This window comes from Scomber scombrus, chromosome 14 (genome assembly GCF_963691925.1).
Source record: "Scomber scombrus chromosome 14, fScoSco1.1, whole genome shotgun sequence".
In the NCBI taxonomy this organism is placed as follows: domain Eukaryota; kingdom Metazoa; phylum Chordata; class Actinopteri; order Scombriformes; family Scombridae; genus Scomber; species Scomber scombrus.
Genome location: NC_084983.1, coordinates 29,711,090 through 29,736,666, shown reverse-complemented (window position 1 = coordinate 29,736,666; position 25,577 = coordinate 29,711,090). Strand labels below are relative to the sequence as shown.

The following is a 25,577-nucleotide window of genomic DNA, read 5'->3' as shown; positions in this document are numbered from 1 at the left end:
TCAGGTTCAACTCATCCCAAATATCTAAACATACTTACTGTACTACCAAACTAAAGCTCTCAGGTTTCAGGAGGTTAAAACACAGGAAACACTGATCAGTCCAGTTCACTGCCAGCAGCACTGAGTTAAACACCACTGAGTTTATTTAAATGGTGATAAACTCAAAGAGAAACAAGCTTTTTTCTCACAGATTAATTTAACTCCACATCGACTGATTCGCCCCCAACGTGGCCGCGGTCCGGACTCCAAATGGCTCCTCAGAGTGAATGTCTGTTTTCTACCGTAGACTAGTTTGTGTTTTCTAAAGCGACTCTTCCACTTTGACCTTCTAAGACACTTGAACGTATAATGAATGGTGGAAGTCTTTGAGCACCGGGGACGCAGAGAAAAAAAAGTCCCTGCAAATATCTGAGATGTCATTTTTTTAGAACTATTTTGGTGTTTAATGCTTGAATCTGAACGTAGATTTCATGTTATTCCTACTGTGTGAACAGATGCTACGATGTTTTACCTGTTTTTAAAGATGTTCGGCAGGTCTGGCTGCTGCGTGTTTCTCTCTATGAATCCAAACCTTCAGTTCATCTGTGAGCTGATTTATTTTGTCTTTGTGACCCAGACGAGCCACAAGATTCAGGATTTAGAAACATTCTTCTCTCATGTTTCGGTCTAAGAGACGACGGGAAAGTTCGGCTATTTTCACATATTTAGACTTTTATCGGATGTAAAGACTCAGACAGGTTGGAAGTCTGTTTAGAAGCATCACGTTAACTAGAGAAGCTTTCTGGGTCGATGTGATGGGAAACAGCAGGCCGGGTTTATTATTATTAAAGCAACACTTAACATTGGTGTTATTATTGATCGTTCAGGTTTTATCTTCCAGACTCAGAAAATAAACAGAAAGCTTTAACAAATAAAACATTTTGAATTAAAACTCTTTTTAAATGTCTGTCTGTGAAAATAAAACTAGACTCAGTCCTCGAGATGTTCCCACTCTGCAACAATCAACAATCAATAACCAGTGATCAGTGATCAATAATCAGTGATCAGTGATCAATAATCAGTGATCAATAATCAGTGATCAGCTGTTCTATGATGATATTGTGTGTATTAACGGTGCATGCTCAGTGTGTAACTGTGTGTGTGAGCGAGAGTGTGTGTTTCTAACTCTTCTTCTTCTTCTTCTGCATCGTGTTCAAAGTGTTTCTGTAAATAAACTGAGGTGGTCAAACGCTGCTCTCTGATTGGTCTGTTTTCACATCAAACGCTGCTCTCTGATTGGTCTGTTTTCACATCAAACGCTGCTCTCTGATTGGTCTGTTTTCACATCAAACGCTGCTCTCTGATTGGTCTGTTTTCACATCAAACGCCATTAATAAAAAGACAGGAAGTAGCTTCACACTTTATTATTATTACTATAGTATACTGTAGTACTTTACTGTAGTACAGTTTGAGGTACTTGTACTTTACTGTAGTACAGTTTGAGGTACTTGTACTTTACTGTAGTACAGTCTGAGGTACTTGTACTTTACTGCAGTACAGTTTGAGGTACTTGTACTTTACTGTAGTACAGTTAGAGGTACTTGTACTTTACTGTAGTACAGTTTGAGGTACTTGTACTTGACTGTAGTACAGTTTGAGGTACTTGTACTTTACTGTAGTATTTCCATGTGATGCTACTTTCTACATCTCAGAGGGAAATATTGTACTTTCTACTCCACTACATTTATTTAACAGCTTTAGTTACTTTTCAGATGCAGATTTGACACAATGGATAATATAATATATATATATATATATATATATATATATATATATATATATATATATATATATATATATATATATAATATAACAAGCTTTATAAATATAACACATTGTTAAAGATGGAACCAGACAGCAGTGTGTAGTCGGCTCACATCTCAGATGTCTATGAGTTGTTAACAGCTCCACCAAATAGTGATTTTTCCCTCTAAACTTCTCACATGCTTTCATTTCTATAAATGTTCAAATGATCCAATATTTCAGCAAAAATCAAACAGAGCTGAAGGATGAACAAAGATGAACAAAGATGTTTAAATATTAACTGAACCAAAGACGGACCGTGATTGGCTGGACTAACGAGGAGATGAAGGTGAGGAAAACAGGAAACACCGAATATAAAGTGAACAACAGGAGAAACAAACACTCATACTGATAGATGATAGATGATGAGTTCTTCTTCTCTGACTGCGACCTGAAGGACTTCTTCTTCTCTTCCTATTTTTAGTTAGTTTGTCTCTGTGAGGACCATAGACTGTATAAAGGAAATGGACGTAACATCCGTGACGTCACCCATTGGTTTGTGGACTGCTGCTCGGAGGCCAATAGTATCAGATCTGAGCAGCGCCATCTTGAACATTTCAGGTGCATGCTGGGAAAAATAAAAACATGGATTCTACTTATATGGGCATCAGGAGGAGCATGAGGCGCCCTCCGGAACCTGTGAACCAATCAACCTGTCAATCACCACGTAGCCACGCCCTAATGCATACCCTGCTTTATCGTCACATATAAAATCAGGGAGGCCAAAATGTCCCAAATGAACATCATACTGCATTGAAGAAGGCTTTAAACTAGCGATTGAGACCATAAACACATTTTGAAAACGTTTACTGAGGTTAGAAATCAAGTGAGAAGTTGGTGAATTCTCCATTGACTTGTATAGAGACGGAAGTCCTTTTGACACCAAAACGGTCGCCCCCTGGTGGCCTTTTGATAGAATGCAGTTTTAAGTTACTTCCTGGTTGGCATCATTTCAGAGGACCAGAACTCCCCGCCTGGTGAGGATGAGACTAATCTTTTCTGCCTGGTTTCTTCTGTATAATCCTTTTATATACAGTCTATGGTTTAATCCTGCTCACCTTCCATCAGGAAGAGCTGATTGGTCCTGTAGCGCCCCCCGCTGGCCGCTCTGATGATGACTTCCTGCCTCACACAAATACTTTATACATTTATGTACAGAAATACAGTTTAATAAAATCTGTCAGATGAAAAAACATCAGCTCAGAAAAAAGATCAAAAACATGTCGAAAATATTTCAAGATTAATTTTTACTGCAACAAAACAAATGAATATTTAAACCAGATTGATGCTGATTAGAAATATTTATATTTTACAACTTATCTGTTTAATTTAAATATTTTATTTTATATGAATGTAAAGCACATATGTTTGATATTTGTCCACAGTGACTCATAAATGTGTTCAAACATTGTTCCTTTTAACTGTATTTTAATAACCACGCTGCGTCCTGATTGGTTGGTTTGTGGCTGTGGGTCACATGATGCGCTCCATCATTCATACGTAGATAACAGCTGATTAATAAAGTTATTCCGATCAGGATATTGTGTCTGGATGTTTGAATCTGGGGCGGTTGTCATGGCAACTAGTTGTGAAATCAGCTGTGACACATGGACGAGGCTCGCTGATGTTTCAGAAGACGGTCTGAAGGCTTCTGGAGAGAAACGCTGCTCATCAGTCTCATTCAACAGCTGAAAACACCAAGAACTCAACATGCTGAGATCAGTTCATAATGATGAAACCGATCCAAGTGATGCTGAGATACTTCATGTGAATAGAAGTTTTAACTCCTCAGCATTTAAATAATTAGAGTTTTACACAAATGCATTTTGAAAGTCTTCAGATTATTAATATTGAAGTTTGCTCTGATTGGCTGAGAGTCATATTTCAGCTCTGGGTGTTAAAGGATAGACTGCAGGTACATGGTATTAGCAGGAGACGTTTCCATACTACTTGGTATCCATTTATTTCAGTTGAGTATTGATCACTGATTAACAGCTCTACCCTGAAGTCTCCTCTATGAGCCTGATCTGAATCCTACGGATCATCACCTGACCCAACAGCTGTGTTAATAAAGTTCTTCTACACTAGAAGAGTTTCTTCTCTGTGCAGCTCAGTCGTAGTGATGTTGATCCAGAAACCTCCGTCATGGTTCTACATCCGTCAGACCTCAGACAGCTGGAGCAGTTTGTTCAGGAAGAGATCAGCTGTTAGCAGAGATCAGCTGTTAGCAGAGATCAGCTGTTAGCAGAGATCAGTTGTTAGCAGAGATCAGCTGTTAGCAGAGAGTCTAAAGCTCCACACTGAGAACAATAACTAGAAATAGTTTAAAACATGGTTCTAACTGCAGTGGACGGAGGGTTAGGATCCTCACTAACTGTAACGATACGATAGAGGAGAACGATGTCGTTGGATCACTTTCAGAGAGATTTGATAAACGATAAAACGCAGCTAGTGTCTGAAATACTGCTGATCAACACACTGAATCAGCACAGAGGACCCTGATATACAACACTAATCATTATTTTATATATATATTGTTATGTTCTGGGCCATGTTTTTTTTGTTTTGCCTGTGTGGTGACAGGATGTGTGCCACCACACGCTATCCTGAAGCTGTCCCGTTGCGCAGCCTGACGTCCCGTGCCATTGTAGAAGCATTGGTAAAGTTCTTTTCCACCTTTGGCCTTCCAAAACGCATTCAGAGTGACCAGGGGTCAAACTTTATGTCAAGGATCTTTGCCCAGGTCATGTCAGAGCTTCAAATTAAGCATCATACATCCAGCGCCTATCATCCCGAAAGTCAAGGTGCCTTAGAACGCTTTCATCAAACACTAAAAGCCATGCTACGTAGGTTCTGCAACGAGTCAAACCGTGAGTGGGATGAAGGGTTGCCTTTGTTGCTGTTTGCTGCGAGAGAGACTGTGCAGGAGTCTCTGGGTTTCAGCCCCGCCGACCTAGTTTTCGGTCACACTGTGCGCGGTCCTTTGCGCCTACTTCGTGAGATGTGGCTCTCTGATAACTCCGGCTCCAAACAAAAAAAACATGGCCCAGAACATAACAATATATATAATAATGACTTCTATAATCAATAATATGTAATCAGTAATTAATCACAGTGTTCACGGGTTAACGTGTTTATATAAAGTGTAAATGATGGAAATGAAATCAATAAATGGAAGACTGAGTTTAATGTTTCAGGTTCGTTACATTTGGTGTAAATATTGATTAAATATTGATTAAATATTGATTCAATGATGACAACAAAAACTGGTTCTTGCTGTTTTTTAGTGTTTACTCGATGATTCGTCTGAACGTTGGATCGGAGCTCGGCTGTGATTGGCGGGAACCAAACATGTGATCTGGTCACATGACAGGTCGCCTCAGACCCGAGACCAGCAGCAGGTCAGACCCGGGACCAGCAGCTGGTCCTGGTTCGGGTTGAAAGAGTCAAAGTTTGCAAACAAAGAAAAAACCTGCGAGTCCTGCAGGACGAACAGGATCAGGACTGAGACAGAGAGTCCTCCTCAGGGTCCTGGGCCGGTTCTGCAGGGTCCTGGGCCGGTTCTGCAGGGTCCTGGGCCAGTTCTGCAGGGTCCTGGACCGGTTCTGCAGGGTCCTGGGCCGGTTCTGCAGGGTCCTGGACCGGTTCTAAGAGTTCTGGTTTGAGCTTTCGGGTCTCTGCGATGAGTCGTTTGACGCCAACCATCCATTGGCTGACCTCGGTCACATGATCGACCATCAGGGAGCGATGCAGCTCATCAGCTGAGTCCCAGTTACCTGAACCCAGCTCTGGAGAGACAGACAGGTGTTCAGAGAGAGAGACAGGTAGCAGACAGACAGACAGGTAGCAGACAGACAGACAGGTAGCAGACAGACAGACAGACAGACAGACAGGTAGCAGACAGACAGACAGGTATCAGACAGACAGACAGACAGGTAGCAGACAGACAGACAGGTATCAGACAGACAGGTAGCAGACAGACAGACAGACAGGTAGCAGACAGACAGACAGGCAGCAGACAGACAGCAGACAGACAGCAGACAGACAGGTATCAGACAGACAGGTAGCAGACAGACAGGCAGACAGACAGACAGGCAGCAGACAGACAGCAGACAGACAGGTAGCAGACAGACAGACAGCAGACAGACAGGTAGAGACAGACAGACAGGTAGCAGACAGACAGACAGACAGACAGCAGACAGACAGGTAGAGACAGACAGACAGGTAGCAGACAGACAGACAAGTAGCAGACAGACAGACAAGTAGCAGACAGACAGACAGACAGACAGACAGACAGACAGACAGACAGACAGACAGACAGAGACAGGCAGACAGGTAGCAGACAGACAGGTGAGCAGACAGACAGACAGACAGACAGGTAGAGACAGACAGACAAGTAGCAGACAGACAGACAGACAGACAGACAGACAGACAGAGAGGTAGCAGACAGACAGGTGAGCAGACAGACAGACAGACAGACAGCAGACAGACAGGTGAGCAGACAGACAGACAGACAGACAGACAGACAGCAGACAGACAGGTGAGCAGACAAACAGACAGACAGGTAGCAGACAGACAGGTAGCAGACAGACAGACAGGTAGAGACAGACAGACAGGTAGCAGATAGACAGACAGACAGACAGAGACAGACAGACAGGTAGCAGACAGACAGGTGAGCAGACAGACAGACAGACAGGTAGAGACAGACAGACAAGTAGCAGACAGACAGACAGACAGACAGACAGACAGACAGGTAGCAGACAGACAGGTGAGCAGACAGACAGACAGACAGACAGCAGACAGACAGGTAGCAGACAGACAGGTGAGCAGACAGACAGGTAGAGACAGACAGACAGACAGGTAGAGACAGACAGACAGGTAGCAGACAGACAGACAAGTAGCAGACAGACAGACAGAGACAGACAGACAGGTAGCAGACAGACAGGTGATCAGACAGACAGACAGACAGACAGGTAGAGACAGACAGACAAGTAGCAGACAGACAGACAGACAGACAGACAGACAGACAGACAGACAGACAGACAGACAGAGACAGACAGACAGGTAGCAGACAGACAGGTGAGCAGACAGACAGGTAGAGACAGACAGACAGACAGACAGGCAGACAGACAGGTGAGCAGACAGACAGGTAGAGACAGACAGACAGACAGACAGGCAGACAGACAGGTGAGCAGACAGACAGGTAGAGACAGACAGACAGACAGACGGACAGACAGGTAGAGACAGACAGACAGGTATTACCCAGAGACAGGTGTTCCATGCGTCTCCTCACAGGTAGGCTGAGTCTGTCTGATCTCCAGCTGTCCTCCAGGAGGCGGAGCCTCTTCCCCACATCATTACACACCTGCTGCTGCAGGGTCAAAGGTCACACAGGGTCACAGGTCACACAGGGTCAAAGGTCACACAGGGTCACAGGTCACACAGGGTCAAAGGTCACACAGGGTCACAGGTCACACAGGGTCAAAGGTCACACAGGGTCACAGATCACACAGGGTCAAAGGTCAGACAGGTGTCTCACTGTGTTCACCTGTCTCAGGTGTGTCAGGTGTTAAACTCACAGGTACGGTGTGTCTACAGGCGCTCAGTGATTGGTTCAGCACCAACATCACATTCTCCACATCAGGCTCTCTCTCTGATTGGCTGCTGTCCACATCCTTCTGACTTCTCTTTGGACCAATAGGAGGAGGAGGGGGCGTGGCTACCCCACCAGCAGGAGGACGCGCTGTGAGGAAGAGGAAGAGGAGGACGAGGAAGAAGAGGAGGAAGAGGAGGAAGAGGAAGAAGAGGAGGAAGAGGAAGAAGAGGAGGTAAGTTGGTGGTCAGAGTTCATCAGTCAGCTCACCTGTTTGTTCTGCTGCTTACCTGGGCACAGAGGGGGCGGGGTCACATCACATGGGGGCGGGGCCAGAGGGTCTGAGGTGCCGGTATTGGTGGGCGGAGCTCCTGGAGCTGGGGACCAATCAGAGACAAGATGACGCTTTAGTCAAACATGTGACAAACAGCTGATTATGATGTCAGAGCTGTTTCTACCTGCTGGAGCTGCTCTCTTGTTGAGGAGGTTCCTCTGTGGCCCGCGGGCCTTCTGAAGGCCGTAGGAGAACTGAGGGGGGTCGTTCCATCCCCGCTCCTGGTTACCTAGGCAACACAGACACATTACTGCAGTAAAAGTACTAATACAGTAATGTACAAATACTCCATTACAAGTAAAAGTACATCAGTAGCATCAGAAATCCTCTAATCTTTGATTTGTGCTGAAATATTGGATCATTTGAACATTTATAGAAATGAAAACATGTGAGAAGTTTAGAGGGAAAAATCAGTATTTGGTGGAGCTGTTAACAACTCATAGACATCTGAGATGTGAGCCGACTACACACTGCTGTCTGGTTTCATCTTTAACAATGTGTTGTATTTATAAAGCTTGTTATATTATATTATATATATATATATATATATATATATATATATATATATATATATATATATATATATATATATATATATATATATATATATATATATATTATATTATCCATTGTGTCAAATCTGCATCTGAAAAGTAACTAAAGCTGTTAAATAAATGTAGTGGAGTAGAAAGTACAATATTTCCCTCTGAGATGTAGAAAGTAGCATCACATGGAAATACTACAGTAAAGTACAAGTACCTCAAACTGTACTACAGTAAAGTACAAGTACCTCAAACTGTACTACAGTAAAGTACAAGTACCTCTAACTGTACTACAATAAAGTACAAGTACCTCTAACTGTACTACAGTAAAGTACAAGTACCTCAAACTGTACTACAGTAAAGTACAAGTACCTCTAACTGTACTACAGTAAAGTACAAGTACCTCAAACTGTACTACAGTAAAGTACAAGTACCTCAAACTGTACTACAGTAAAGTACAAGTACCTCAAACTGTACTACAGTAAAGTACAAGTACCTCTAACTGTACTACAATAAAGTACAAGTACCTCTAACTGTACTACAGTAAAGTACAAGTACCTCTAACTGTACTACAGTAAAGTACAAGTACCTCTAACTGTACTACAGTAAAGTACAAGTACCTCTAACTGTACTACAGTAAAGTACAAGTACCTCTAACTGTACTACAATAAAGTACAAGTACCTCAAACTGTACTACAGTAAAGTACAAGTACCTCTAACTGTACTACAGTAAAGTACAAGTACCTCAAACTGTACTACAGTAAAGTACAAGTACCTCAAACTGTACTACAGTAAAGTACTAGTACCTCAAACTGTACTACAGTAAAGTACTAGTACCTCTAACTGTACTACAGTAACGTACTAGTACCTCAGACTGTACTACAGTAAAGTACTAGTACCTCTAACTGTACTACAGTTATACTCAGTTACTTTCCATCACTGCCAACATGTTTTACACTTACATTAAGAGATGAGTCCCTGAACGCATCATTTATAACAGTGTTAATGTCTGTTAAACCAGAACAAACTCAGTAATCTGAGTTTTAAACGTTAACATGTAAACTTTGCCTGTTTTAAATCATCTGACTCAGTTTCTACAACTAAACACAGATTCACCATCAGTCTGTACTTAATGTGATATAATGTTAGAGTTAACAGCCTGTAGTATGAACCATGACCCTTATATTAATCTGTTAAAGGTTAGAGTTATTAACCCTTATATTAATCTGTTAAAGGTTAAGAGTTATTATGTTATTAAACTGTTATTAACCCTTATATTAATCTGTTAAAGGTTAGAGTTATTAACCCTTATATTAATCTGTAATGTTAGAGTTTAACTTGTTAAACACTTGAACTGCTGCTGTTTACAGTTTAACACTCACGTCCACTAAACTTCACATTAAACTCTCTGTTTCACTTTCTACTGAAATATATTGATGCCGAATGAAATAAGACACATAACAGATTAATAATCATCATAATTAATGTTTATAAAGTGTTTTATTTTAGCTTCAGGACTTCCGGAACTTTAATTAGTTAGATTAGTGAAGCTAGTCTGGAGCTAGCTGTTAGCCGCTAGCTCACAGCTCGTTAACGGCTTTGTCAACTTTATGAATTATCTTTATTATCTTTATTAAGTGTATTAGGTTTATTACCTTTATCAATGCAGCTGTGACTCACCTGGTTTCACGTACCTGTCATCCATGTTGGCAGACAAGCTAACGGCTAACCGGAAGCCAGGCTACCCGGAAGCCGTTAAATGTTTTAAAAGAGTTGTTTTGATATAATTAAACTAATAAAAACAGACATTAAGCTGCTGCTGTGAACTCATAGGTGTTCACTTTATAACGCAGTTAAATACAACTTTGAAATAAGATCTTTTTTAAAAATTGTTTAGTATTTTTATTTTGCTGACGTGTCCTTCACTTCCGCCCAGCAGGGACGAGATGAGAGGGTTTATATTCCTAGGATGGTGATGGTGCAGTCAGAGAGGCAGCAGGACCGGTCATGCCGTCACCATCCTGGGTTAAAAAACAAACATACTTCTGAGATCACTGCTGGAGGAAGCGTCATAATTATAGGATGGTTTCCATGGTTACCATAACGAGAAGCACCACGTGGTTTCAAAGTTAATTTTAAAAACATAACATTCAGTCAAAATATATAATTTAGACACATAATATGTTTATTTAGATATGTGATTGGTTAGAAGATAAATCCAAATATGCTCTTGAACACAAAGTTATTATAGTTCACTTACACTAAAACTTGAGTAAATGTACTTAGTTACTTTTCATCACTGTTAATGTTAAAAATCACTGATCAATACAAACCAAACTGCTCTACAACAGTGTAATCCTGCAGTCAGTGTCGCCACCTGGTGGTCAGAGAGCAGAACTACAGCAAAATGTGACAAACACAAATGTAGAAATAAATAATGTATTTATTACTAACATTGGGTTTGATTTAATATAACATAAAATTAGTTTTTATGAGAGTTTAATAATAATAATAATAATAATAATAATAATAATAATAATAATAATAATAATAATAATAATAATAATACATTTTATTTTAAGGCGCCTCTCTGGGCAATCGAGGACACCGTAAAATAAATAAACAAAACAATAAGAAACAAAACAGATAAAAGACGATGTAAATGAGAGTGAAGTTCAAGTTAGGTTGGCTGTGCAATTATGAAAATGACCTGCTGCTTTTATTTGTATCAGCATTTAAATCTTTCTGTGTGTAATATTTGTTGTATCAACATTAAAAGGTTTCTGGTGTACATACAGTTTCATTTGTATTGTTCTCTCTGTAAAAGTTCTCTATAGATAAAGTTTATTATGATTATGTGTTGATGTGTAGAAGAGGAGCACAGAGCTGTTTAAATGTTTAAATGAGCAGAGCTGTGTTGTGATGTTTCTGCCACTAGATGGAGACAAACAGCAGCTGCTTTAATATTTATAGCAGAAAATAACTCGTCACTGTTAACATGAAGACATGAGAGATAAGAACACATTCTCAACTTTTATTAATTATTTACAGATTTATAAAAGAGTTGATACATTAATGTTTAACAAATATTACACACAGAAAGATTTAAATACTGAGCTGATACAATAAAAAGCAGAAGCTCATTTTCTTTCAATATTAACACACAAACACATAAAAAGTAGTTTGATGTGATATTAAATTAAATATAAAAACAAGCAGTCGTCTTCATGACCTGAACGCCTGCAGGTCATCAACATCCTCCATCATCACATGACGTGGACGCCATCTGAAGCTCTCTGATTGGATGTTTCTTGCAGCAAAGCCCTCTGGGACTCGTAGTTGGTTTCTCTGCAGTCTTGAAGCTTCAGAGTCTGGTTTGTTGCGACGGTTCAGGTCCGTCTCACAGCTGATTCCTGCTGTCACTTTGTGTTATTCGTCTGCAGCTTGTCGTCCTCTCATACCTCAGGGTCAGACCTCGTACACACAGTCGCTGTTGCCTCCAGCATCGATCTGCAGAACCTGGAGCTCCAGAGCCAATGAATTGGAGCTGAACGGGACCGAAGTGTTGGTCTGCTGCTGCTGCTGCTGCTGTTGCTGCTGCTGCTGCTGCTGCTGCTGCTGCTGCTCCTGCTGAGGGCTGAGAGACAAACAGAGTCACATGATTCATCATCTGTTCAGTTATTCAGGACTTTGTTAGGTGTCAGTATTTCCTGTAATGATCCACGAATCACTGGAAGGATACAAACATCCTGTACTGTTGTATTCATGAGTTTTTCTCTCACTTACTGGTCTTGTTGCTTTATGCTCGTTGGTTATGAACACACTGTGGTTTGAGCTCACACTAACACACCCTGAGCTAACCTCACTTCTGAATTTAACACTTACGTATTAAAAAATAGAAGAAGTTGAAGTTAGCCGATCAGAGTGAGTCATAAATGAAACTTACATTTTATGTTGGTTCCATCTTCTCCCTGCAGAGACAGAAAAACATCAGGAATAAAAACATGAATAAAGAATCAAGTTAAACACTGATATACTGGATTAAACTGGAGAGTTCCTGCACATGCTCAGTAGCGTCTGCCTTACACAGAACTACTCTCAGAGACTTTGGTGTTCAAGTGTTTGCCAATCTTATCTTTTATACTTGTATTAATAGCTTTCAGATCTGATGTTAGCTGTTATATGTGTGTAATTATGGTTGAAGTTTGTCTTGATGTCTTTGTTAGGTTTGTAATTATTAATCATTATTATTAATCTGTATTGTTTTCTGTTGTTGCAGAAACACACACGACTAACTAGATAAACAGTCAAGTCTATACATGGACTCTGCGTCTCTTTTTTCCACAAACTCTCACCTGAATAATCAAAGTTAGTGTCCTGACCTGACACCCTGAAGTGTTTGCTGTGATGAATCTCATTCTTCCATAAACCCTCCCTGCCAACAGATCACATGACATCCATCATGGCCGACTGACCAGCTACCCAACATTAACCTGAGGAGGCTCAAGGTGTGTGAGGAGCAGCTGGCAGGATGTTCACACATCTGTTTGACTTCCACCTGAGGCTGAAAAAGGTGCTCACCATCTAGATCACATCCTGTATAGTTCCTGTACCTTTCCCAGTGCTCCCAAAGACTTCAGACCAGTGGCTCTAACGTCACTCATCATGAAAACCTTCCAGAGGCCGGTCCTGCAGCACCTCAGGCCCCTGGTATGCGACCACCTGGACCTGCTGCAGTTTGCTTATCAGGCTGACATCATCTACCTGCTTCACAGAGCTTACACACACCTGAGAGGCCACAAAGCACTGTGAGGATCATGTTCTTAGACTTCTCCGGTGCTTTTGACACCGTCCAGCCAGTCCGGCTGGCTGAAAAGATCTCAGTGATGCAGCTGGACCAGGACCTTGGTGGCTGTGTCATGGATAACGGACTACCTCACAGACAGGCTGCAGTGTGCCAGGCTGAAACACTGGCACACTCCAGGGAACTGTACTGTCACCGTTTTTGTTCATGATATACAACTCTGACTTCTGGTTCAACTCCAGGACCTGCAGAAGTTCTCAGATGACTCCTCCATCGTTGGCTGCATCACAGACTATAAGGAGGAGGAGTTCAGAGACCAAGTGGAGAAGTTTGTAGGATGGTGCTACAGGAAGCACCTACAGCTCAACATACAGAAAACCAAGGAGCTGGTGATGAAAATACCCCGAACACCTGTTTTCATGAGTGGGGAGGGAGGGAGATAATTGGACATCTACAAGTTCTTCAGGGTGAAACTGAACAACAAGCTGGACTGGTCAGTCAACACTGAGGAGCTCTACAGGAAAGGACAGAGCAGGTTCAGGTCCTTTAGTGTTTGCACCAGGCTGTTATGTTCTACCAGTCTGTGGTGATCAGAGTCATCTTCTCTGCTGCAGTGTGCTGGTGAGGAGGCATCAACAGCTGTGGTGTAAATAAACTGAATCAGCTGGTGAGGAAAGCAGCTCTGTAGTGAGGATGGAAGTGAACATAGAGGAGGCAGAGACAGAGAGGAGGATGAGAGGAAAGCTGGAAGCTATCATGGACGATCCCTCTCATCCTCTCTATACCGAGCTGAAGCAGCTCAGGAGCCACAGACTCATCCAGCCAAGTGCTTCAAAGCGTTTGGGTCTTTCATACCATCAACCATCAGACTGTACTTTATTGCTTATTTTATTTAATTAGGGACCGAGCCGAAAGGCAAGAGGGCGAGGACTCCAGAGGAGTCCTGCCCTTGCCTGGAGGCAAGGACCCTATTGTTTTTGTATCGTTTTTTTTAAAATTATTATTCTACCACCTCTTTGAGCCTTAATTTGACCCCCTAAACCTGCTCTAAAACTCACCAAATTCGGAACGCACATCAGGTCTGGCGAACAATTCGATAAAATGGAAAAACAAACCCAAAAGTGCCAAAATTGGCTCTCTAGCGCCACCTAGAAACACTAATACGGCCACTACGCCTGATAGGAATGTCGTAGAAAAATCAAACCAAAACTTAATTGTTTGTCTTATCAAGACCTACAAATCACGCGCTGACACCCCTGACCTAAATCCAACAGGAAGTGCACAATTTGCTGTTACATGTGGGATTTTTGACGATTCTTGGCCTGCTACAAACGCTATCTTGTCCGAGGGCGTTCATCGTGGCGGCTTCAAACTTAAACAGCTGACTGAGCACACCCTGCTGCACAAACAATCTGAACAACTTTTCCATTACTCGTCCGGTTTGGATTTTAGAAGCCCTCAAAGGTCAAGTGCCCAAAAACCCTCGCCAAAACGCTCCCATAGACAATGAATGGGAGGAATGTCTCATGCCACTTTGACCCTAAATTTGACCACCTAAACATGCTCCAGGACAGACCAAATTCAACAAGCACATCAGGTCTGGCCATAAATTTGTTAAAATGGAAAAATTAACCCTAAAAGTGCCAAAATGGGCTCTCTAGCGCCACCTAGAAACAGTAAAACGGCTCTAGCACCACCTAGAAACAATTCAAAACAGCCACTATGCCTGATAGGAATGTCGTAGAAAGATCAAACCAAAACTCAATTGTTTGTCTTATCAAGACCTACAAATCACGCGCTGACACCCCTGACCTAAATCCAACAGGAAGTGCACAATTTGCCGTTACATGTGGGATTTTCGACGATTTTTCAGGCTTTTCAAAATATATATATTATTCCTGCATACTTTCAGTTACAGACTCCATTCAAACATCAAAATGTAGCCACAAGTCTCATCTATAGATGTGTGTAATACGGTCTGGTTATGTTTTATACTTTTTGATCTGCGGCCCCAAATGTGCACCCTGTTCCTCTCCCATTCAATCCCAAAAATCTCCATTCTGTCTGCCCATGCCCTGTCCTCATGCTCTGCAGTCGTTAACTACCATGGCAACGACTGTGTTGGCTGAGCCAGGTTCATTTGTGGTCTTAGTGTGCCACCCAGTGGAGAAAACTTGTCATGATACCTGATAAGGAAGTTTTTTGATTCTAGTTCAAGTTTATTGACTGTATTATTATGATTTTAGATATCTGTGCAGTCTGTCAACTATTTCACTGACATTGCTGTCAAAGTCTAGATCAAACACAAATTACATGAGCATGAACTACAAACATATCTACAGGTTTCACTGGAAATAAGTTCCTCTCCTGTTTGACTCATCAAAGTGGCAGTTCATTTCAGTGGCTAAGTCTAAATGTCTACACAGACAGATAGAGAGAGTGTGTGTAACGTATATCTACTTATTGCAGTGTCCAATAAATGCCGGGTCTGAATGCATCAAAATGCACCTGACGGAAACCTTTCCGCTTCGCCGCTGCCCGACGTGCGCAAGGGGGCGAGGTCCCGCCCAACGCTGCTCGCAGCTTTAATTTTAATTGAATTTGTTTAATTTTCTTTTACTTTTGTAAATACTGTTATGTCAATTTTGAATTTCTCCCTTTGGGATCATTAAAGTTACCCTTTACCTATATTTAACAAAAAACACATTTTCTCACAGCAGAGTCAGTGTTGAACTCTCTGTTTCTATTGGTTGTTAAAACAAAACTTACCAATAACGGTGGCGACGCCGGCTGTAACCAAAACGATCACTGCGAGCAGAAGACGCACCATAAACACGAGAACGCTGAGTTTCTTCCCTTTCTCCTCCTGCTGCTGTAAAACATCACAGAAAACACACAAACTGTCAGAAACAGCTTTAAATACAACTGAAATCTGTGTGAGAAATTCATATTTTAGGCATCAAAAGTACAAGTTACATTTATTATTCTAGTAGAGATTAAATAAAATGATGGTAAAGACATCAGTATAAAAGATTAAAAATCTTCTTCTTTAATTAAATATCTACTAATTCCCACTTGATGTTATTTTTTATATGATTATTTCAAAACCTGCTGAATCATCAGGACAGCTGTCCATTACACCTACAGGAGCTTTTATCACCTCTCATTCTAAATCTACAGGTATTAACATGGAGCTGTTTCCTCTCTGCAGCTATAACAGCTTCCACTCTTCTGGGAAGCTTTCTACAACATGTTGGAGTGTCTGAAGAGTGTTTGTGAGGTCAGACACTGATGATGGACGAGAAGGTCTGGATCATAATCTCTGTTCTAGTTGATCCCAAAGCTGTTGGATGAGGTTGAGGTCAGGGTCCAGTCATGTCTTAATGGAGCTTGCTTTGTGTACTGGGGCACAGTCATGCTGGAACAGAATGAGCCTCCCCAAACTGTTCCCACATAGCTGGAAGCATTGAATTGTCCATAATATCTCGATATGCTGAAGCATGAAGATTTCCCTTCACTGGAACTAAGAGGCTGAACCCTGAAAAACATCCTCGTACCATTATCCCTCCTCCACCAAACTCTACAGATTGGCAAACGGACTGCACTTATAAAGCACCTTTCTAGTTTTTGTTGACCACTCAAAACGCGTTTACACTACATGTCACATTCAACCATTCACACACATTCATTCACCATTGGTTCAGCCATCGGGAGTAATTTGGGGTGAAGTATCTTGCCATGCGACCGTTCTACCTCCTGAACCACAGCAGTCAGTCAGTAACGTTCTGACTCCATCAGACTGAAGACAGAGAAGCGTGATTCGTCCAGTGGCAGCGAGCTTTACACCTCTCCATCCATCACTCTGCATTGTGTTTGGTGATGTGAGGCTTTCATGCAGCTGCTCGGTTAAAGAAACTCATTTCATGAAGCTCTCAGCTAAGTGTTTGTTCTGATATTAATGTCAGAGGAAGTTTGACCTCTGCAGTTATTGAGTCAGCAGAGCGTTGGAAACTTTTACCCACAATGCACCTCAACACTCGTTGACCTGCTCCGTGACTTTACGTGGTCTGTTGTTCCTGAACACTTCCACTCTTCAATAATATCACTAACAGCTGACTGTAGAATATCTAGCAGGAAGAAATTTAATGAACTGACTTATTGTAAAGGATTCATCCTCTGACACCATGTCTGAATTCACTGAGCTCTTCAGAACGACTCATTCTTTCACTAATGTCTGTAAATGCAGACTGCATGGCTAGCTGCTTGATTTTATACACCTGTGATTATAAAACACCTGAAATCAATGATTAACAGGTGTGTCCCAATACTTCTGTCCATATAGTGTATGTATGTATGTATGTATATATATATATATATATACACACATATATATACACACACCGTGTTAAGAATTGGAATCAACCTCTTCAATAGATGGGCTACATACCAGGTAAACTATAAAAGTCTCTTTTTACTAAGATGTGTTTTAACACATCATAACTCCACAAAACACATCTCCTCTGTCACGTCCGACAGAAGTGAATAAACCACAGAAATGTTTTCAAAGCTTCATTTTGTCCTTTAACACAGGAAATCTTTATCTTACCTCAGAGTTGATGCTGGTTGAGGAAGTTGTAGCAGTCACCTGACCTGCAGGATGAGGAAACAGATGATGTCATCATGAAGCTCAAGCAAAAAAAGGTCTAAATGTTATTTCAGAGATTCTGGTTTAAAAGGTTAATGATGAAGACCTTTTATTTTCCACTCAGAGTGCATGTTTAGTGTGTGTTGGAGTCGTACCTGATGTGTTTATCGTCTGTTCAGTTGTTTCTGTGGTTGGTGTTGACGAGGTCGACGGAGCTGAAACAGAAATCAGAGTCACATTAACAGAACTCATTAACATCAGTAACATCAGTAATGTCTGTATTAACTGAGGTGCAAACAGAGGACAGAGCGACTGTGTTTGTGACTCTGATGCTCTCAGCTCAGGTGTTAAATGCAGTGAAGTTTAAACAGACGAGTACCAGAGTCTCTACTGTCTGATGTCATCGACTCTTCAACCAATCAGGAGAGACGCTCTGACTTTACAACTGAACTAAAACCAGGATGCACACTTTTTATTTCTCTGACTGTGGAAATGTGAAGTTTTAACATCACAGATGATGAACGACAGCATTAAAACAGAGTCTTCAGGCTCATTTATAGAAGCTCATTCAACACTTCTGAGTGTCCTTCAACACAAACTGAAGAGTCGTTTTCAATTTAAGCTTCAGTGAGAGAAACTAATTAGACACATTAAACAAGGACTTTACAAGTTGTCTAAAGTTAAAGAGCAAAATATCAATATATAATACAATACATAAGGCCTTTATCAGATTATAGTAACTATGGTAACGAGTTTCAAGTCGTAAATAAATAAATATTCTGTCAGGAAAACAATCTGATCATTTTAGTGATTTCTTACCTTTCTCAATGGTCAGATCGATGTGATGTTTTTCATCACTGAACCAACCAGGTATCTGCACTCTGCATCCGTACCGTCCAGCATCTTCCTCTGTGGTGTTCAGGATCGTCAGAGAAACATTTCCATCCTCCAGTCGTCCCAGTAACTGATACCTGCTGGAAGCTCTGGTTGTCACTTTATATCTGTCTGTGGAGATGATGTGGTCGTTGCAGCCAAAAGTTGATAGTGATCGACCCCAACAGACTGACGTTGGTCCGTTACTCTTGAAGTCATATCTACAGGGCAGAGTGACGTCCTCACCTGCTCGACCAACAACCTTCCTGCTGCTGGATCCACTGACTGAAGACAGAAAGACAAACAGAGTCTGTTAATGACTTAAACAGCTTCAACTTTGTGTTTCAGATCCTTCCAGTCAGCAACTAAAATCTAAATTCTGCTTCTTCACTTAAAGATCTGATGATAAACAGATCATGTTGGTTTTCATCACATCCTGAAGAGACTCTTAATATTTTAACTGGTTAAATTGTCTGTTTTCTTTTTAACTTGTTGATTATTCTGAGCTGCACTTTGTGAATGAAACATGCAAAACTGTTTAAATAAAGTTTATTAACATTATGACTTATTGTATTATCTCCTGTGTAAAGTGTTGATGATGTAAAGTGAATATAAAGAGCAGATACCTGTGAGCAGAGCGAGCAGCAGCAGAGAGTTGAAGCGTCTGACCGTCATCATGATGACAAACTGACTAGTTTTCTTTCATATTCTCAGTTATTCATCTGGTAATTATCTATCTGTGCAGGACAGGCTGCTGTGGTTTGGTTCCTGTTTTCAGCAGAGTGTTAAACACTCGTTGGGCAGATGACACTTTTTACAGTTAGCTCACCTCAAGACTTCCTGTTGGCTGCCTTCAGTATCGGCTGTTTCCTCCATCTGAACATCGGACTGAATATATATGAATTTATAACAAATATATGTGGACAAAAGCAAATAATCAATAATCACTAAAACAATAATCTTGGCTGTTTCTTGGTTACATTTTGTCTGAAATTACAAACAAACATCAAACTGATTAACTGTCAGACAGTAGAGGAGATAAACATAGAGGGAATTAAACCTACATACATACAGAACTTACATTTCATTGGCTGGCCCCAACGTGACAGACGGGGATACTAAGTTTGGTAACACTGCTGCAGTACTACTTTAATGGAAATACTACAGTAAAGTACAAGTACCTCAAACTGTACTAAAGTAAAGTATAAGTACCTCAAACTGTACTATAGTAAAGTACAAGTACCTCAAACTGTACTAAAGTAAAGTAAAAGTACCTCAAACTGTACTACAGTAAAGTATAAGTACCTCTAACTGTACTTAAATACAGTACTTGAGTAAATGTACTTAGTTACTTTTCATCACTGTTAATGTTAAAAATCACTGATCAATACAAACCAAACTGCTCTACAACAGTGTAATCCTGCAGTCAGTGTCGCCACCTGCTGGTCAGAGAGCAGAACTACAGCAAAATGTGACAAACACATGTAGATGTGTAGAAATGTAGAAATACATCATCAAGTACCTCAAACTGTTTGGTAGAAGATATATATATATATATATATATATATATATATATATATATATATATATATATATATATATATATATATATATATATATATATATATATATATATATCTGCTCAAAAACTAAATCTATTTAACTTTTAGGTCAATCTTTAGCACTTGTATGAGGTATGTAATGCACAGACAGACCATCAGATTGTGTTATGGTTGCTATAGATACAGGTTGTGTTATGGTTGCTATAGATACAGGTTGTGTTATGGTTGCTATAGATACAGGTTGTGTTACGGTTGCTATAGATACAGGTTGTGTTACGGTTGCTATAGATACATGTTGTGTTACGGTTGCTATAGATACAGGTTGTGTTATGGTTGCCATAGATACAGGTTGTGTTATGGTTGCTATAGATACAGGTTGTGTTATGGTTGCTATAGATACAGGTTGTTGTATGGTTGCTATAGATACGGTTTGTGTTATGGTTGCTATAGATACAGGTTGTGTTATGGTTGCTATAGATACAGGTTGTGTTATGATTGCTATAGTTACAGGTTGTGCTTTAGTGTATAAATGAAGAATAAAACAAATCACTGCTGACATCAGAGATCCTGCTGGAGACGTTTTTGAAGTTGACTTTCATGTTTTCATCTTGTACATGAACAAAATGAGTCTCTAACATGTTTTTAATAAAGGGTTAGAACCAATGAGATGTGAATGAGTCTGTAGAGGCTGTAAAACATCACATTTAGGCTCAATGAGGAAATAAATCATGTTTATGTTGTCATGGCAACAAAGAGGAAAAGTAAAGACATGATTTATTAAGTAGCACTTTCTTGTTGTGACCTACAAAGGGTTAAATGTTGTTTATTTGATTGATGAATAAATATCACATTAAAGTATAAACTTGACATGCAGCGTTCTGATTGGTTAGTTTATGAGAGGATGAATGATGACGTCACATTTAAACTTCCTGCTGCTGTGAATCTGGAGAATATTTGTGTTGATGTTTAAAGATGTTTCTACGTGTGTGTGGTTGCTATGGAGATGGAGAGGGAGGGGAGTGATGATGTCATCAGGAGGAGGGAGGAGGGAGGAGTGATGATGTCATCAGGAGGAGGGAGGAGGGAGTGGTACTGCCTCCATCACTGAGAGAGAGAGAGGAGGAGGAAAGCAGCATCCTTCATCACAAACAGAGGAGAGAGAGAGAGAGAGAGAGAGAGAGAGAGAGAGAGAGGAGGGACGAAGGAGAGGAGACGGCTGGACGGACAGAAAATACAGAAGAAGAAGAAGAAGAAGAAGAAGAAGAAAGAGAAGAAGAAGACTGATGGTATCATCTGAGAGAAGGACGAGAGACACAGAGACACAGACAGAGACGAGCAGGAGGAGGGTTTAATCTGTCATCTGGGCCTGTGTGTGTGTGTGTGTGTGTGTGTGTGTGTGTGTGTGTGTGTGTGTTTGTGTGTGTGTGTGTGTGTGTGTTGGAGGGGGGGGCGCTCAGCTGATTGGAGCACACACGTCGGTGGGGCGGAGCCATGATGGGCAAGGATTACATGTTGGCCATCATCATAGTCAACTATGATGGTAAGACACACACACACACACACACACACACACACACACACACACACACACACACACACACACACACACACACACACACACACACACACACAGTTTGATCAGATTGTATTTGTCATCATTAATCTTTATTCAGCTGCAGCAGTTTAATCTCACTGAGGAAGTTTTAGAGAGAAAAACTGAAACTAACAGAAGATTCATTTAAAGGACAAACTCAGAGTTTATTGAGTCTGTTTATCAGCCGTCAGGTCTGAATATATAAAGATCTCATTCACATGTGCTTTCAATGTCAGTCAGAAGTAGAAGAGAAGCTTATATTATATATGTTTAGCTTCATGTTAGTGAAAAGTTCACTTAAAGGGAAAGTTCACAGTTCTTTACGTCTGTCTTAAAGCAGCAGTCAGATGTTTATATGAGCAGTGAAGAGCTTCCTGTTCATACTGACTATAAACACACACACAGTCATTTAGTGCAAACATTTAACATTTAACTCTCACATACTTTTCATATTCTGACTCATAATTAGTCTCTGCACCAAATATCTGAACCACAGATCTATTATTCATTCATAAATACATCAACAGTCATTAATAAACGGGCTGGTTGATGCTTAATGAAGCTTCCAGTGTTTAGAATATAATAGAAATCTTTATTATCATTATATTTAACATATAACTCTACTCCGTCTGTGCTTTAAAGACAATAAAAACAAGATGCAGCTAAAAAAGAATAAATAGAAGCAGCGGTTTAGACAGAGGAAGAGAAGAAGAAGAGAGTTTATTCTTTAGGTTTTAAGATGTTTGTGACCTAAAACACAATGATGTCGTCCACTGTGAGTCTGAGCTTTATAAAGATATATTAACGTTATTATATTTACATTTCTTCGTGTTCTGAGTCAGTTTTAGAAAAGTCTGATCAGACCAACAGCTGAACAGAAGAAGGGTTAAAAGTAGCTGATCAGCTTATTATTGATTAAAAAGAGACTCCAGATATATATATATATATATATATATATATATATATATATATATATATATATATATATATAAATATATATATATAAATATATAAATATATATATATATATATATATATATAAATATATATATATATATATATATATATATATATATATTTCTATATAATAAAACAGAATGTAAATATTCACTAAACATTAGTGCAGAGTGTAATATAATATTAATGAGTATGTTTTAATAAGTGTTTATTAATTATTATCTTAGAATGAGCGTTTATATCTACGGGAGCCCAGAATGGACAAACTGTTTACCCCCCCAACCCTAACCCCCCCAGTGTGTTTACCCCCCCCCCCCAACCCCCCCCAGTGTGTTTACCCCCCCCCCAACCCCCTCCAGTGTGTTTACCCCCCCATGTGTTTACCCCCCCCCCCAGTGTGTTTACCCCCTCCCCCCCAACCCTAACCCCCCCCCCTCCCGTGTTTACCCCCCCCCCCCCCCCATATCGTTGTCTCTGGATCAGCTGATTCAGCGTTTCGTGTCTAAAGCTTCATTAATTATTCAGAGTCTCTTCCTGTTTCAGTTCGACCTCTGATTACATCCAGAACATCATGTTCAGGTTCTTCTCCGTCTGAGCCCGACAGGAAGTGTGTGTGTGTGTGTGTGTGTGTGTGTGTGTGTGTGTGTATGTATGTGTGTGTATGTGTGTGTGTTCCTCATGGTGTGTGTGTGTGTGTTCCTCATGGTGTGTGTGTGTGTGTGTGTGTGTGTGTGTGTGTGTGTGTGTGTGTGTGTGTGTGTGTGTGTGTATGTGTGTGTATGTGTGTGTGTGTGTGTGTGTGTTCCTCATGGTGTGTGTGTGTGTGTGTTCCTCATGGTGTGTGTGTGTGTGTGTCAGCAGTGTGTGTGTGTGTGTGTGTGTGTGTGTGTGCGTGTGTGTGTGTGTGTGTGTGTTCCTCATGGTGTGTTTGTGTCAGCAGTGTGTGTGTGTGTGTGTGTGCGTGCGTGCGTGCATGCGTGCTTGTGTGTGTGTGTGTGTGTGTGTTCCTCATGGTGTGTGTGTGTCAGCAGTGTGTGTGTGTGTGTGCGTGTGTGTGTGTGTGTGTGTGCGTGTGTGTGTGTGTATTAGCAGTGTGTGTGTGTGTGTGTGTGTCAGCAGCAGGTTAAAGTCACCTTGTGTTGCAGAGCAACAGAACAGCTTTGATGTTATTACGCAATAACTGCTGACATGTTTTTTTTTTATGGATCAATAGTTTATATTTATTATTAGCTCCAGTCTGAGTCTGATATATTTAGATTAATGACATTATGTTTTATAAAGTTTCAGGACCTTTTAATAATTATTCAGCAGATGTGTAAATGTGGAATAAGCAGAGTCACAGTGAGATGATGAACATGTTAGAAGCATTTAAGCAGCAGCTCACCTGTTAATGTGTCTGCAGAACAAACAGGAAACACGAAGCAGCTGAAATGTAAACAAGAGAAAAGAGTCAAAGTGTTGAAGTGACTGAGTGTAAACAGCTGATGTTGGTTGGTTGGTTGGTTGTGACAATAGAAGCAGACTCACTCTAACAGTCAAACAGTCTAATGATCGGCAGGTTCAGAATAACAAGAAGCAGAAGTCAGAAACTAAACTGGGTCAGAAACAGCAGAGATAGCCTGAGACACTCACAGAGAAATGAAGAGACTGTCAGAGACAAAGAGGAATAAATACACGAGGGAAGGAAGATAATTAGACCCAGGTGACACTAATCAGGACAGGAAGAGAAGATACGAGACATGAAGGTGATTACAAAATAAAACAGGAAATAGCCAAGAAAGAGGAAATCAGAACCAAACTATTCCATAAAGGCCGCACACTTCGACCAATCAGCTGTCTGAACACTGAGATCAGCTGAGCCTGGTGTGCTCCTGATTGGTTGGAATGAAAACCTGTAGCTATATGAACCTTTATGGAAGAGGTATTATCTAAACACGTTGGTTCTGCTGTAAAGTTGTTTAGGCTTCATGTTTCAGGAGGTTCTGTTCTTCTTCTCTGCCTTTAATGAAGCATTACTGAGTTTCTTCCTGTAGGTCAGTGAGTCATGCAGACTAACTGTAGAGCTAGGGCTGTAATGACCTGTGCAGCCTGTAGGAGGCGCTAACAGCAGCACTTCCTGTGTCTCTGCAGACAACATCTGGACGGACCAGAACCTGCAGCTGGACCCGGACCTTCCCTCCGGCTGGAGAACCATCAAAGACTCCACAGGAACCTACTACTGGCACGTTCCCACCGGCACCACCCAGTGGCAGCACCCTGCACTCAGCAAGACGCCTCAGATACTGGACACACAGGTAGAACCCACAGATACTGGACACGCAGGTAGAACCCTCAGATACTGGACACGCAGGTAGAACCCTCAGATACTGGACATGCAGGTAGAACCCACACATACTGGACACACAGGTAGAACCCACAGATACTGGACACACAGGTAGAACCCACAGATACTGGACACAGGTAGAACCCACACATACTGGACACGCAGATAGAACCCTCAGATACTGGACACGCAGGTAGAACCCTCAGATACTGGACACACAGGTAGAACCCACAGATACTGGACACGCAGGTAGAACCCACAGATACTGAACACGCAGGTAGAACCCACAGATACTGGACACGCAGGTAGAACCCACAGATACTGGACACGCAGGTAGAACCCACAGATAATGGACACGCAGGTAGAACCCACAGATACTGGACACGCAGGTAGAACCCACAGATACTGGACACAGAGAGAACCCACAGAACGGCTTAGAACCAACACAGCAGGTAAAACAGGAAGTCATGGTTTGTCTTCATCTGTGGTGTTTTATTCCAGCAGGAGG

At 41.0% G+C, this 25,577-nt stretch overlaps 2 protein-coding genes and 1 long non-coding RNA gene across 4 annotated transcripts in view; 1 reads left to right on the top strand and 2 right to left on the bottom strand.

The window, feature by feature from the left end:
• Positions 1 to 5,012: 5,012 nt before the first annotated feature.
• On the bottom strand, positions 5,013 to 10,100 carry sra1 (steroid receptor RNA activator 1). 2 transcript variants are annotated; one of them, XM_062433193.1, is made up of 6 exons: positions 9,992 to 10,100; positions 7,894 to 7,998; positions 7,726 to 7,812; positions 7,422 to 7,585; positions 7,105 to 7,213; positions 5,013 to 5,630 (listed from the first exon to the last, which is right to left on the bottom strand). In XM_062433193.1, exons 1-6 carry the CDS (start codon positions 10,014 to 10,016, stop codon positions 5,341 to 5,343), a joined length of 780 nt encoding a protein of 259 aa, XP_062289177.1. In that variant the 5' UTR covers positions 10,017 to 10,100; the 3' UTR covers positions 5,013 to 5,340. The 2 variants fall into 2 exon arrangements, with proteins under 2 accessions (XP_062289177.1, XP_062289178.1); XM_062433194.1 differs by having other exon boundaries at positions 10,006 to 10,018.
• Positions 10,101 to 17,721: 7,621 nt separating this feature from the next.
• LOC133994605 (uncharacterized) lies at positions 17,722 to 18,745 on the bottom strand. The gene is made up of 3 exons (XR_009927113.1): positions 18,580 to 18,745; positions 17,916 to 17,975; positions 17,722 to 17,765 (listed from the first exon to the last, which is right to left on the bottom strand). It is a non-coding gene; the product is annotated as an uncharacterized LOC133994605 (long non-coding RNA).
• A 2,941-nt stretch (positions 18,746 to 21,686) lies between these two features.
• Positions 21,687 to 25,577, top strand: part of apbb3 (amyloid beta (A4) precursor protein-binding, family B, member 3) — a 10,291-nt gene continuing 6,400 nt past the window's right edge. Inside the window, exons 1-3 of the mRNA XM_062433341.1 lie at positions 21,687 to 21,735; positions 24,877 to 25,040; positions 25,571 to 25,577. The exon at positions 25,571 to 25,577 is cut by the window's right edge and continues 52 nt beyond it. Coding sequence (XP_062289325.1) covers positions 21,687 to 21,735; positions 24,877 to 25,040; positions 25,571 to 25,577 — 220 coding nt within the window. The remainder of the gene's footprint in view (positions 21,736 to 24,876; positions 25,041 to 25,570) is intronic.